The following is a 14579-nucleotide window of genomic DNA, read 5'->3' on the forward strand; positions in this document are numbered from 1 at the left end:
AACAGGTGAGCTATTGACCCCTTTGTCAATTGTAATGTGTGTGTGTGTGTGTGTGTGTCTGCCAGGACTCTGACCTTGCGTTGATGAGGTACTGGGCCAGGCTGATGTTGGCGGGGGTTCCTGTGATGGTGATCTGGCGCTCCGATGACCCTTCCATGGCGTTAGCAATTTTGATCTGCGCCCCAGACATCTGACGGATCTCGTTGATTTTGGTTCCCTGGCGCCCGATTATGCAGCCTATTAGCTGGGAAGAAGAGGCGGAGGGACTTAAAACAGGGGAATAGCAAAGTCTGAATGGAATGCATACAAAGTCATACGCACCATGACACCCTGACCCCTTTTTTCAGTTGTTCTATTTTTACAAATATATCCATGGTGGTACATGAAAGCATTTGAAAACTTTTTGTTCAAATATTGACTGACTATTGGTGAAATCACCTTACCCATCCCTTACATGACAATAGATGACAAATGTCAAATGAAAAGCTCCATGGTCCCCGTACTCACATCATTGGGAATGGTGAGTTCATGAGTACTGGCCTGGTTACTGGCATCCAGACCTGCTATATGGGAGAGAGACAGAGAGAGGGGACACGGCATAAAATAGAGTTTTGCACGGGAGGGTGACGTCCGCTGTGAGCGACAGTTATCTTTGGAGACCTATAGTCGGAACCCTGATTGGAGATGCTTCTGCAGAGGTCTTGAGAGAGCAGCCTGTGGCTTCTCCTTCTCTGTTGAAAAGGGGGTTCGTTCTCAAACCAGAGGAGATTTGCCCGCCGACCCAGATAAAACTAACTCGGAAGGACCAAAATCTTCAAGGCGCTACAAAAGCAGATTAAGAAAATAGACCAAATATTTGAAAAACTACAAATAAAACGTCAACGTCAACAACAGCAACCACCAGGTGGCCATGTCATCGGAAGCGCAGCACAAAGAACGACAGGAAGAGAATGAACAGAGAAAGACAGATAGAGGAAGAGAGAGAGAGAAAGAGGAGGAAGTGTGTGTGTGTGTCTCTACAGGTAAAAAAAGAGAAGGAGATTTGGTAGAGGGTGGTTCTCGTGTAGGTGGGTACGTACCGGGGAAGGCAGGGGTGGTCTGTCCAAGGGGATTAAAGGGGGTTTGCTGCATAGCCAACTGGTGGAGCTTGGTCAACTGCTGAGGGGGGTAGGAGGGACAGCAGAGCTATGAGGGCATCGTTAAAACACACACACACACACACACAGGTCAGGTCTGTCACCAAGAAACAGTACAAGAAGAAAGACAGGATTCAGGAGAAGCAGTGACACAGATAGGAGGAGAGAGAGAGAGAAAGAAGAAAAGGAACTCATAGAGGACTTGGCCCGAGTCGGTGAAGAAAGGATGCCTCTATGTGTTTGGATGGTGCCATGTGAAATTTAGTTTATGGATGTCTGTGTCTGAAACTCTTGGACCCAACATGGCGTCATCAAACATACCATGTCCGTTTGACTACGTTGAGGTATTCCTTGAAATTGACCTCCTCCTCTCTGAAGAAATACTGCACTTAACTTTCACGTTCCTCACTTGAGCAACCGGTATCCTTATTATTCTGGGTGATGGATAAGGAAATCATTATCCATCTGCTAGCTTTCCTACAGACCAAGTCCTATGAAGTTTGGCTCCAAACGGAGGACAGAGGTTGTGAGTAATTTCAGATTTGAAAGAGACAGAAATTACTTTTCAGAATTGGTAGTATTAATATTATGGGTTAATATTAATAGGATTGGACACAGAGAGAGTAGAGTGTAGAGAGAAGACTGCCTCATGGAATTAGAACTCACGTCAGGGTGAGGGATGGCGTATTGTCCCTGAATGGTGTAAGCCTGGAAGGAGAGGAGGGAGAAACATACAACGCTATTAGAATCTGCTGATGGAAGTGGCTAAATCAGCATTTCCCAAACTCGGTCCTCGAACCCCAAGGGGAGCACATTTTGTTTTTGCCCTAACACTACACAGCTGATTCAAATGATCAAAGCTGGATGATTAGTTGATTATTTGAATCAGCTGTGTTGTGCTAGTGCAAAAACCAAAGCGTGCACCCCTTGGGGTCCTGTGGACCGAGTTTGGGAAAGTATGTGTATTTCCACTATGCCTCCACTAGGGGCAGTAGTGGTCTACATCCGTGACCCCACATCTATCAGAGTCATATTCACTGATTCTAGTCACTTGATAACTCTTTCAGTATTCTCCTAGCAGGGTTGGGCCAATTCCATTTCAATTCCAGTCAATGCAGAAAGTAAACCAAATTCCAATTCCACATTTCCCTCATTGAAAAGCATTAAAGAGAATTGGAATTAGAATTTCAGTGTAATTCCTGAATTGACTAGAATTGAAATGGAATAGACCCCAACCCTGGCAATCAAGTTAAATTCATGTCAAAATTAAACATACAATGCTAGCAAAAAAAGATCTATGAGCAACCTTGAAAAACAGTTCAGATATCATATCCCTTGTACTGAGGTGAATACTGAACACAACTGTCTACTTCAGTCTCTGACCACTTATGTGGCTCCATTTTTGCAAGTCACCATTTGTGAAACTTGAGATAATGTCATAATGTCATATTACAGGCCATTATTCCTAACGAAATGTGATATAATATCTGTTGAAGGGAGTTGGATAAACAATGGGAGCTTGCTCATGAATACTTTGCTGACGTATTAAACATGTTACTGATCATTTCTTGGGTAGTAGGGACATTTTATCTTGTTTTTTTTGGTATTTTATTTACAATAATAACTGCTCTCTTTAATCATATTGCAAGCTCCTCCATTGTCCTCTAGACTCCCTCTCTAGTTCTTCACCCCTCACATCAATCAGGTTCAGCTTAACTTCACTGGCTGAGAACAGCCAGGTGGGAGTGGCTACGGTGAGGGCTGGGGAGAGATGTGATTGGAGGAAGGAGTCGAGGACCCACTGTCAGGGGAATGTGATTGGACCTAATTGATGTGTGCTCATCGGGGTTCACAGCGTGATAATGGGGTCAGCATTGGGCTGAATTCCATTTCAACACCAGCCAGCACAGCAACTCCATCCAACATCCAACATATTTTTGGATCATGTTTAGGGTCAAGTCCTGAGTCAACTGGCGCTGAAATGGCAGCTAGCCCAGTTCTGATGGTGGTAGTGGTGATGGTGGTGGTGATGATATCATGCTAGCAGAGGCAGTGGCAGTGGTGAGGAGGTGAGTGATAAAACCTGGAAGTGACACTAACAGGCAGTGGCTGGTGCTGCAGTAAGAGGCTGAGGTTGGCAGTGGAGGCCCCCAGCGGGTCGGCTCTTACCTGGCCACCTGAAAAAATGACGGGGGTGGAGGCAGGCTTGGGGCGGTAGGGGATAGTGGCACCTTTCGGTGGGGACTGAGGAGAGGGAGGAGAGGGGAAGAGGGGTAGAGAGAGTGTTAGAGCAGTGGGATGAGGAATACAGTAAAGAGAGAGAAAGATAGAGAGACAGAGAGAGAGAGACAGAGAGAGAGAGCGCGGGAGAGAGAGAGAGAGAGAGAGAGAAGAGAAGACAGGAAGAGGTTTTGTAGACTGAGGGACAGTGCCTTGGGAGAAGACAGTCTGTGACGCTCACTACATCACACTATTGTTGTTTACTGTGGATGCATGCAGTGGCATGAAATAGGTGTTGTGTATAAGAGCACACTGACAACTGAAATCACATGATTTTACCTCATAGGTCAGCTATATCAATGCAACCTGGGAAGCCATCATCTACAACATTGTTATAATCATTTTGACCCATGGTCTATACCGACCAAGATCCTAATTCCTTCCTTAGATGTTTGAGACGGTAAAAACAATTGTACATCCACGTTTTACGTTCTAGCTGACTCCTAAGGTCTGTGTGAATGTATTTTTCCTGTGTATTCCCGGGAGGACTGAATCAGACCCTCCTCCTTCATCCCTCCATACTCTACCTCTAGCATGACAACACAGATCTGCTTGACACACTGGATAATGGCTTCCGGGGCTCCTGAGATGGTGACTGCTCGTTCAGTGGAGTTGGGCAGCATGTCCCCTGCGACCTGTACCTGAGCACCTGTGGACTGAAGTGGGAAGACTGTTATTGAGCATGTGTACTGTGTAAGGTGCAATGAAAAATAGCTGGTACTGAAGCCAGATAGGAACGATTCCTAAACAAACTACTAATAAGAATGTAAAGGCTGTATATGCATTTTTTTTTGCCAATGAATCATTAACTAACTAATAAATTGTCAAGTGAATTCAATCAATCATTATCACTACTTATGCCCTTGTTTACCTCTCTCATTTCTTTGATCTTGGAGCCTCCTTTCCCTATGAGGGAGCCACATTGGCTGGCTGGGACCACCAGACGCAGAGTGACAGGGGGCTTGCTGGTGGCTGGACTGTTGCTCATAGAGTTGATTATATCCTGGGAAGAAACCATAAAGATCATATTAGCATAATAGTATTGTATTAAAATACCTGGTGTAACAGAATTGTAAAACAGCCACAGAATTGTAAAACAGACGTTGTAAAATGAAGCACGACCAAGAGGAGATTGAGGGGAATATGTATGCTAGATACCTCTTCAAACTTGTATGCGATCATGGCGAAGGCCTTGAAGATGGCATCTGTGGGTCCGGTGATGGTAACTATCCTCTCTGGGCAGTTTCCCTCAGAGATGTTGATGCGTGCACCGCTCTGTGGATCAAACAGTAGACACAGTTAGATAAATAAAGTAGATCATGAAGTACTAAATAGAATACTATCCATTTAATATGCATTCTTAAACTGGGTAAGGTGCATTATGGGATACATACTGCACTTACCTCTTCACGCATCTTCTTCACTGTCTCTCCTTTCTGAAAAGACAGACAACAGACAGACAACAGTTAAAACATCGGAGAGATGTCACATTGAAAAAATGTACTAATATTCATATGATTGTGATGTGTCTATGAACATGATAGTTACCTTTCCAATGATGCTTCCAACCTCCTGCAAAGAAACGGAGGTTCAACAACAGTTAGCATCAACGTCCAATTCAATACATGACAGAAACTATCCCAAAAACCTTGAGAAGCGACCTCTCCTCGTCTCCCTCACAACCACAGATCTAAAAACACTTGATAGACAGTAACCTATCCAGCCCATTCAGCCAATGGTGGTCGTGAAGGAAAGGAGATAAGGAGATAAGGAAAGTAAGCCATATGAGAGTATTGGAACTAAAGTAAAGGAAACTATCTGAGAGTATTGGAACCCAGCGGGTGTGTACTGTACCTTGCCGTGCATCAGAAGCCTGATGGTGAGGGTAACGTTGAGGCCTCCTTCGCCTGGCTGCTGCACCTTGGGTGGTTCCATGTTGGGATTGGATGTGAAGGAAGGGGTGTGGTCACGTAAAAGAGGAGTCCCAGGGCCAATGAGAGTGTGATGGAACAGCCAGCCAACCAGTCACCTGCAAGACAAGAAGGATGAGACACGACCACTCAATATTAGGCCCACTGGAAACAGAGATACCAAACTACCACTGGATAACATTGATGGATCTTTGAATGAACCTGCTCATGGATACCATTCGAGTTCTGTTCAGACAGGAAGAGTTTTATAGACTGAGTGGCGGACAATGCTTTAACTCTGGAGGACAATCTTTAACTCTAGGATCTTAATTTGACCTATATTGTCGCAGCAAAAGAATCCTGCAGCAACAGGATTTGAATGATTACTCCATAATGTTGCTTGATCAGTGGTTAAGCTATTAGCTGGCCAAAAGTAGCCTACATGAGTGCAATACTGTTAATATAACTGTGTGTTAGTGTGGGTTTTCAGTGAATTCATGTAAATTACGAAACTCATCTGCATTTCCTGCGGTGCAGGAAAATTCTGAGCAACAAAAGGGTGATCAAATTAAGATCCTACACCTGTACATCACAAAAGTATAGGGACAGGGAAGGCCATATTCCCTGAACCCAGAACTAAATGAGTTAAGGCTGTCATAAGAGACTAGGAAGGCCATAACAGTGTTGGTTGGTTGGTTAGTTGTAGCTCCATTTCATGTTGTTTGACCTTTTTTATTTCTCTCCATACAAAGGATACTGATTCATGATTTCAACTGGCTGAGAAAAGATTTCCCGTTCTATATCTATGGATATAGAATGTGAAGTTGTTCATTCTAAATGTTCCGTTGCCATGATGGCTGGCAACGTTCTTATCCCTTGCTTGCTAGCCAACTACGGCGCGCACAGTCACGTCAAACCATGCAGCTAGAATAACAGCAATGTTGCTGCATTCAATTTCTTTGTATATATCCATAAAAACGATGTTTGATTTTGACTGCCTGAGAAAAGATGTCCTTCTCGTCCTGACACGTTAATTCTTAATAGGACAGTGGAGATCGAATTTCAATATTGAAACAATGTTGCAGATGTCGAGAGACAGACAGCGATGTTTGAACAAACCCCTGTTGTTATAAAACCCAAATGTTAGGCTAGAAACATGGGGAAAAAATGTCAAGATGCTTTTTACAGTGGAAACCAATGAATTGGCTGGCTGGGCTGATGAGATACTAGATGCGTAGAGATTTCTCAGATGGAGCAGAAAACAAGATGCCCATTTTTACGTCAGAGCGAGAACCAGAGGTTGTATGATAGACCACACGGAGAGAGTGGGAGGCCACGGGAGGTCTCTGAGATAAGGGAGGAAAGGGTTCTGCAACCAGCTGTCTCTCTCCAATCTCCCAGAGGTCAGATTACATAAAAAGCCTTAATCCGGGTTTAAGAGCCAGGCCAGTGGTGCAGGTCTGCCACAGGGCCTGGGCAGGGACAGAAATAAACCCAGTAAAACCAAGTGCAGGAGGGGGGTTGGGGGGTGGGGATGCACGTGGGTTGTGGTAGGCTGGCGGGACCGTAGCACAATGGACTGCTGGAGCCAGGGGTTACCAGGGTTATTTGGGGTATTTTGGTGATGGAACTAGATGAGAGGATGCAACCACTCTCTGTGGTATTGTAATAACAATACTGGTGTATATGTAGCTACCACTACTAGTCTTCGTGAAGGCATACATGGTGATGGAAATGCCTTCGAATTGGGTTGGGTATTTGAAGCATTCTTCAAAAGGTGGCATGCAGAAAACAAATCATATAGACTCCAATCGGGTCCACACACCTCCTGAGAGCCATCATGTGTGGCTGAAATGAGAATGTATTTTCTCTCGTGTGCCTGGTGGTGTGTTTGAATAGCTCTCCTACCATCCACCACCTTCTCCCTCATCCACTGCAGCACAATAGAATTAGGTCACAGACTCATGATTCATCCATTCCCCATCCATGCCTTCCAGTCAACTTGCTTTTTATTTCAACAGCTAAATATTAGGCACCATTCTCAGACGGAACTCTATTTGAGACAGCGGCAGCATAAAAAAAAGACATTTAAAATTCAAAATCCTGTTTTATCTCCAAATGGGCCTATTGTGTCCCTTGGTTGAATGATATTTAATTTAATCCCAAACAGTTAACATTTGAATCTGAGCATAATCAGTTATGTATTACAATCTATTAGTAGGTTATGCAATTTAGGACACCATACCACTGTATTCAAGAGTGAGGCAACAGAGTGAAGGTTAATATATGCGTCCGACTGAACACTACGTTATCAAAACCAATTGTCTGCATTCGACCAATAGTGTTTTCAAGTAGATTTTCAGAGCTCTGGACAATGTATGTGTTGACCATGCTCAATCCCCTTTGTTAACAGAGTTATCACATCAACAAGTTGGAAATAAAGAAAAAGGGAGAGAGAGAAAAAAAGAGAGATAGAGGTAGAGGGGGAGAGAGAGAGAGAGAGAAAGAGGTAGAAAGAGAGATAGAGAGAGAGAGAGAAGAGAGAGAGAGAGGTAGAGGGAGAGAGAGAAGAGAGAGAGAGAGAAAGAGAGAGAGGTAGAGAGGTAGAGAGGTAGAGGTAGAGGTAGAGAGAGAGAGGGAGAGAGAAAGAGAGAGAGAGAAAGAGAGAGAGAGAAAGAGAGGTAGAGAGGTAGAGGTAGAGAGGAGAGAGAGAGAGAGAGAGAGAGGTAGAGAGGTAGAGAGGTAGAGAGAGATAGAGATAGAAAGAGGTAGAGAGAGAGATAGAGAGAGAAAGTGGTAGAGAGGTAGAGAGAGAGAGAGAGAGAGCAGTATTTCTCGTGGCATCTGATGTAGTTAGTAAGTGGGTCAGAGAGAGCTATGTTGAGCTGCAGAGCTGCTGGCCTCCTCCTCTATGGTGCTCTGCTATTGAATTAATCACGCTTTACGCTCGGGTGGACAACACCGCGCACAAAATGGCTCTTCCTTTTCTTTCATCTCTCCCTTCGTCTGCTGCCCTGCCTGCCCTCAGCCCAGCGCAGAAAAGACAGCATGCTGCAGCATCACTCTTAGAGAAGAAGCCCCACTTTACATCTGCCTGTCTTTCTTTTCATTCCTTGGCTCTTTAATGTAGAGCTAACAATGGAGGATGACTCCTCTTATGTAGGCCCACTGGACTGTGAGTGACCGAGAACACTTTACTAAATATGAAAAGATCGCTGTCTTCAGTATCTGAAAAGGGTGGGCAGGAGAGAGCTCTGAGTGAGTACAGTCACGGCTCCCGTTACTGATCACCTGAAATGATTCTGTCAGCAGTCAGGAAGGGAAGAAGAAAAGGAGAGAAAGATATTTGGGAGAATTGGGTGACATCACCGGGAATGACAGACAGAGGCTATCCAGATGCCTTGATTAGTGCTGGGCAACAGAAAGGAATGCACTGACTGGAAGTGGATCAGCACTGCAGTCTTATCATGCACTGTAGAAATGAGCCAGCAATTTTCTCTGCAGTGTTGCCTCACCTTATCTGGCCTCACCGCTGCCCTTCCCTGCTTCCGGTCAGCTGTGTGTGAGTTGGTGCATGTGCATGTGTGTACTGTATGCTTGCTCAAGCTTAGACCAAAGAGAACATGCAATCAGCATCTTTAAGGTTTCCTTACTGGAGATTGGAGATTGTGTTGGAAAATGTGTTTTGTTTGAACATCCCCACAAAGTCAGAACCGGATTATATGAAACATCAACCCAAAGGCTCTTACAGCGCACGTGAGAGAAAGACTGAGATCTGGAGGAATGGGAAAATGGAGGACAGAACTTGCAGTATAATCTAGGCCAAAGCCCCGTCATCTGTTCCATTTTAATCCACCGAGCTAGAGATATGTCGTTATGATTTTCATATAAACCCTCCATAAGCAGTAGAGAGAGAGAGACCACTAAACTGAGACCCCACATTCATATACTCTGTATGTTTGCCTGCTCCGACTCAAATTGACCCTGATTCTACAAATGACCTTTGAGCTCAATCATAGTGTAATTAATAGAGCATGAGTTAACTCACAAGCAAACTAGAAAAGGGCATACATATGTTACACACGGCACACAAATCGTAGCTGTTTTCTCTTTGGTTGGCCACGTTTGCTGGCGAAGATAAGAGATGAGTGACGCAGCATTGTAATCTGTTATGAGGAGCCAAGAGAAGTGTCAGTCAGAGGATCCAGTCCATTCTACATTCTGAACCCACTAAAGAGACTTTTCATTAGGAAAATAGCTGCAGTGAACTACTCACTAAAAGCAAGTCAGCACCCTCAAATAACACCAATATGCCCCCTCAATCACCGTTGACCTCTCACCTCTAACCTTTTAGACGGCCTATGTTGTGCCTTAAGGATGTCCTATGTATCCTCAATACCATGAGGACGTCACAGAAGGAAACCCCATATGAAGAACTCCATCTACTTTAATGACTCAGGCAGAACCGTCTCCTGCATGACTGAGCCTGTCACTAAAATCATCATTCTACTTCTAATAGATTGGAATGCTGGATTCAAAATGGCCTGCTGTCAGTAAGTAAGGGCCACAGTGGACAGCAGAGAAGTACATGTTGATATTAGATATTGAAGTTGAACTTGTGTTGCTGTTGGAAAATAAAATAACCAAATATACTTGTTGTGGTACCAAAGTGGCCAGAGACAGAATTGCACCCCCCCAAGTTGTCAGATCTTCCTTTGAAAAAGAAACTCTTACATGGGGGACAATGAATATAGAATAGAATAGAATAGAATAGAAAACAATGTGTTGTAGATGCAGGACACTGAGATGTGAGCAGCAGCTCTGGTCTCATCTGACGCTAACTAGGCTTTTGTTGCAGTGTGATTGGAGGGGGGGAGAAGGGGGGAGGTGGGGAGGGGGCGTCTGTGGTGCTGAGCGAACGGCCTTCCTCTCCTCTACCCGGCTGTGACAGTACACTCTAGAGCTGTCACTCTAGATCAGCCACCCCCGCGCTGAGACCTCAGTCCACATCACAGTCAAAACAGGGGCGACCACTCACTCCCTCGCACTGAGTAGTGCCCTCACCAGGCCAGGCGACACTGGAGAGAAGAGAGGGATGGGGCATGGGTGGCCGCTAAAACACTTGTCACTGTCCCCTAATAAGAATCCAATCACAAAATGGGGTCGTAAAATGTGCCATTGCCTACGACGGATAGAGAATGTAGACCCCGTTTTGCGTTGTGGCATACCATGTTGTACTGTGGCGGTAAAAGAAGAGCGTGCTGTCGGCCATCTTAGATTTCCCACAAATGTACATGAGATCACAGCTTGTCACTAAGTCAAGGCTCCGCTGAATGAGCATGCATGGATTTACAGATCACAGTCATGTTAAATGGGTCGAGTGTAAACACATATCTTTTTTTATAATTTTGAAATTCTATAATATAATTTTTGATCGTAGTATTTTTACTTCCTTGAATGATATTTAGTTTTCTAAATTCCAATACAAATATTAATTTGATCATTTCAACAACACAAAATAGTGCCAGCCTTCGGTATTGTTATTTCAGATGTCGATTATGCAACATTTGAACAATTATGTGATCTTTTAAAACCTGTCCTAACCATTACGGAGGAAACGTACATTCCAACGATTTGGTGCTTCCTTAGTTCAATCTCACTGTTCACATGAATTAGTGATAATGCCAAATGACACGTTGACTGTTCATACAGACCAAGAACACCACCAAGAGAGCTAATGTGATAGTGAGGATGATTGGGATAATGATCGTGAGGACTAGATACATCCATCTCATGGGCTATCAGGTTCCGTTACCATTCAGTGTGGACAAGGTCAGCGGAACCTATCGCAATAGAACGACGCCACTTCTGATCTGCAAAACATCACAATGTCATTAGAACCCACCTTAAAGGAACAATTAACCGATAATTCCATTAAACAATTAGCCCGAATGTATACGATCACAAGGGTGAGTCAATAGCAGGGAACATGGAGGGACCACAAAGAGAGGGGTCCAACCAACCAACAAGCTAACCGGCGATTCTCAAGGGAATACAGAAATACTTTCACAGCACACACATGGGGTCGCAACACCCTTTGTATTTGCCTAATGAAGGACACACTAAGAGAAACGGCTAAAACAATGGCGTCAGATCGATGTCCACTGTATTACAAAACAAAGGGGTTTCAAATAACGATGGGATTGAGATAATAAACTCGCAACATGTCAACGGCTGCTGTTCCCGCACCGCTTAACGATAACTCTACAGACATTCATTAATTATTGAAGACATTTCCCAACTCAACATTGGCCAATATCTCCTGCTGCCAGTTTAAAGCCAGGAGACTACCCATGAAGCCTTTTTTACAAATGGTCCAACACTAGCCTACTGTACGTACATATCATACAGTCAATTGCACTATTTTACATTTCCAACATATGTTTATAAAAATAAATACATATTTGAATAGTAACAATATGACCATTGGACTCATCAGAGGCCTTCCTCAAACCTGATCTAGAAGCTGAAAAATAGGCATTACCTTCGTGCAGCGTAAAACAGATGGCCACCACTTTCGACGTTTCGCAAAAGATTAAAAAAACACAGAATGAAAATGATTTTTTCCCTCTCCCCTTTGCTATGCCCAGTCTGAATCGGGATATCTGATTGGTTGGAAAAGCCAAATCACATGGGCGAGACAGAGAACCCGTGACCCCGCTCTAAATAAAATGACGGAATGAAACAGCCTTGCATCCTAGCCGAACAATTTGTGGCAGTGTGATACCCTGACTACACTGACGATGTTGTGGTCTACTGTAAATAGGCTGTATGATGAGGCGGGATGGGGTCACCATCCCCCCCTCCCCGACCCCCAAATGGAACAAAGGGGGTGCCTAGTGAGGCACGCTGGCATTGGGGCATGTCTACGGAGGCGGGGTGTCAAAGTCTGCATAGCCACCCCCAGGCACTCGCCTGTCCTGTAGGTCAATTGTTCACCCACCAACCCACCAACTCACCAACCCACCAACCCACCAACCCACCAACCCACCAACCCACCAACTCACCAACCCACCAACTCACCAACCCACCAACCCACCAACTCACCAACTCACCAACCCACCGCCTTCTTCTCTAGCTGATCACGAACGCAACACCCCCAAAGTATTTTCAGATACAACAACCGCCACGGAACGCCAGCACAAACCCACAGACCCCCAACGTCTGTGACAAGGGACTACCAGGGTTAGTGGTTGGTTTGTGGGTTGGGGTGGTGGTCTGTGTGCCCTGGAGGATGAGGCTGGTAGAGGGATGGTGATGCAGAGGTCAAAGCCCAAACCCCACATCACATGTCTGTCATAACATCCAGCAGCCCTCGAACCACCCTGGCTCCTCCCGGCTGGCTTTTAATCTGTGTGTGTGTGTGTGTGTGTGTGTGTGTGTGTGTGTGTGTGTGTGTGTGTGTGTGTGTGTGTGTGTGTGTGTGTGTGTGTGTGTGTGTGTGTGTGTGTGTGTGTGTGTGTGTGTGTGGAATTACAGGGAGCTTTAGAGGCGTCCCGTCCAGATTATTCAATCCTGCTAAAATCCAACCCTGTGTCAGATGGACAGTTGTGCAGGGACCCCAGCAGCACAGACAGAATGTAGGGTTTAGGGGGTGGAGGGTTTGAGGGGGGCGATGTGGGCGACGGGGGTACAGGCATTGGATTAGTGGCCAACACAAACAATGAGGAGCGTGTCCCACCTAAATTTCAATTGTTCAGAGGGAAGCAATAAGCATATCTCGGTTGATATATGTCCTCTTAAACACTCAACATCTATCTATCTATCTATCTATCTATCTATCTATCTATCTATCTATCTATCTATCTATCTATCTATCTATCTATCTATCTATCTATCTATCTATCTATCTATCTATCTATCTATCTATCTATCTATCTATCTATCTATCTATCTATCTATCTATCTATCTATCCCCCAAAACACAGAATGATCCCCACAGCCGCCCTACCGCCCCGCCTGTCGATTGGCCCATGGGAGAATACCACAAATAGAGCATTAAATTTGCTCCACATTGAATCACAAGAGGCTGAGAGAGGCACAGTGTCACAGAGAATCTGCTTTATATTCAAATAACGCTGTTGGCTCTCCTTCAAAAGCAAGAGTACATGGTGGCAGCCCCACAGACACAGACTTGAACTTTACCGTTTTTCCTCAAGTTATTACCATGTAAGGCCTTGTCCCCATAGTTTTAGACAGCATCCTCTCAATGTCTCCTTCCCTTAGGGCCCACTGATCTGAAAGGACTTGATAGGTGAAAGTGATATTGTGGAACTGGGAAACCTGTCCCAGTCGTTGCACCTATCAGTGCTCATGAAGGAAAGGAAATAAGGAAAGAAATACATTTGAGAGTATTGGGACGTGGCCAATGTATTCCTCCACATCCCAAGGCAGTCACAGTGCATGTTTTACTATAAACATATACAAACCCCTATAGCAACCACAGAGATGGCAAGGATATCTACATCTCAAGTACATGCAAAAGGTCCAGAGTGAGTCTTATAGAAGGCCTCTTTACCTAGTAGTATTCATACGGTCAGGCAGTGTACAGTATCTTACCGGTTCAGATGAAGGGAAAGTTCCAGAGGAGGAGATGGAGGTTCAGTTTGGGACCAGACAAACATGGAGGACAACGGACACTCTGAGGTATGGGCAGGCTGGCCTGCTTCTATATGTAAACTTGCCCTCATAGCCTCCAGCAAGGTGACCAGCCCAGCCCAGCCCAACCCAGACTAGCCCTCGGTGGGAAAAGCACCCTCCCCATAGCCACCCCAGTCCCCTGTCAGGAACAGGCAGGACTGATGGAGGCAGAAGGGCGTGAAGGAGAGAGGGAGCGAGGGAGAGAGGGATCAGGAGGAACAGTCGATCCCGCCAGTGATTGTTGACGTGGTGACTGAAGGAGGCGGGGCTGGCCTCACTGAGGTACCAAATAACGAGTGTTGTGTGAGTGTGTCTATGTGTGTGTGTGTGTGTGTGTGTGTGTGTGTGTGTGTGTGTGTGTGTGTGTGTGTGGGGGGGGGGGGGGGGGGGGGGGGCACAAAGGGACTTTTGGGGGAGGTGATTATCTAAGCACTTCCCCTGACCTAATGAACATTTTATATCAATACTCAATACTTTTTATACAACCAACTGACGTATCCTGGGCTGCAGGATCATTAAAAACGTCATTATTGATAGCGGAGAAGCCACAAGC

The 14579-nt window shown here is 45.1% G+C and overlaps 1 protein-coding gene across 23 annotated transcripts in view; it reads right to left on the reverse strand.

Annotated features, from left to right (window-relative positions):
* Nucleotides 1-14579, reverse strand: part of LOC106575608 (poly(rC)-binding protein 3) — a 32417-nt gene that overhangs the window by 3034 nt on the left and 14804 nt on the right. Inside the window, exons 1-12 of one of the 23 annotated variants that reach the window (XM_045699080.2) lie at nt 13946-14083; nt 5271-5445; nt 4965-4988; nt 4811-4852; nt 4575-4691; nt 4288-4419; nt 3944-4072; nt 3237-3380; nt 1803-1844; nt 1080-1185; nt 508-563; nt 75-244 (exon numbers count right to left, since the gene is read on the reverse strand). In XM_045699080.2, the coding sequence (XP_045555036.1) occupies nt 75-244; nt 508-563; nt 1080-1185; nt 1803-1844; nt 3237-3380; nt 3944-4072; nt 4288-4419; nt 4575-4691; nt 4811-4852; nt 4965-4988; nt 5271-5351 (1043 nt within the window). In that variant the 5' untranslated portion in view covers nt 5352-5445; nt 13946-14083. Of the gene's footprint in view, nt 1-74; nt 245-507; nt 564-1079; nt 1186-1802; nt 1845-3236; nt 3381-3943; nt 4073-4287; nt 4420-4574; nt 4692-4810; nt 4853-4964; nt 4989-5270; nt 5446-11870; nt 12118-13945; nt 14084-14579 lie in introns of those variants that run through there. The other 22 variants (XM_045699094.2, XM_045699082.2, XM_045699097.2 and 19 more) reach the window with 22 other exon arrangements.

This window comes from Salmo salar, chromosome 17 (genome assembly GCF_965601325.2).
Source record: "Salmo salar chromosome 17, fSalSal1, whole genome shotgun sequence".
Lineage (NCBI taxonomy): Eukaryota > Metazoa > Chordata > Actinopteri > Salmoniformes > Salmonidae > Salmo > Salmo salar.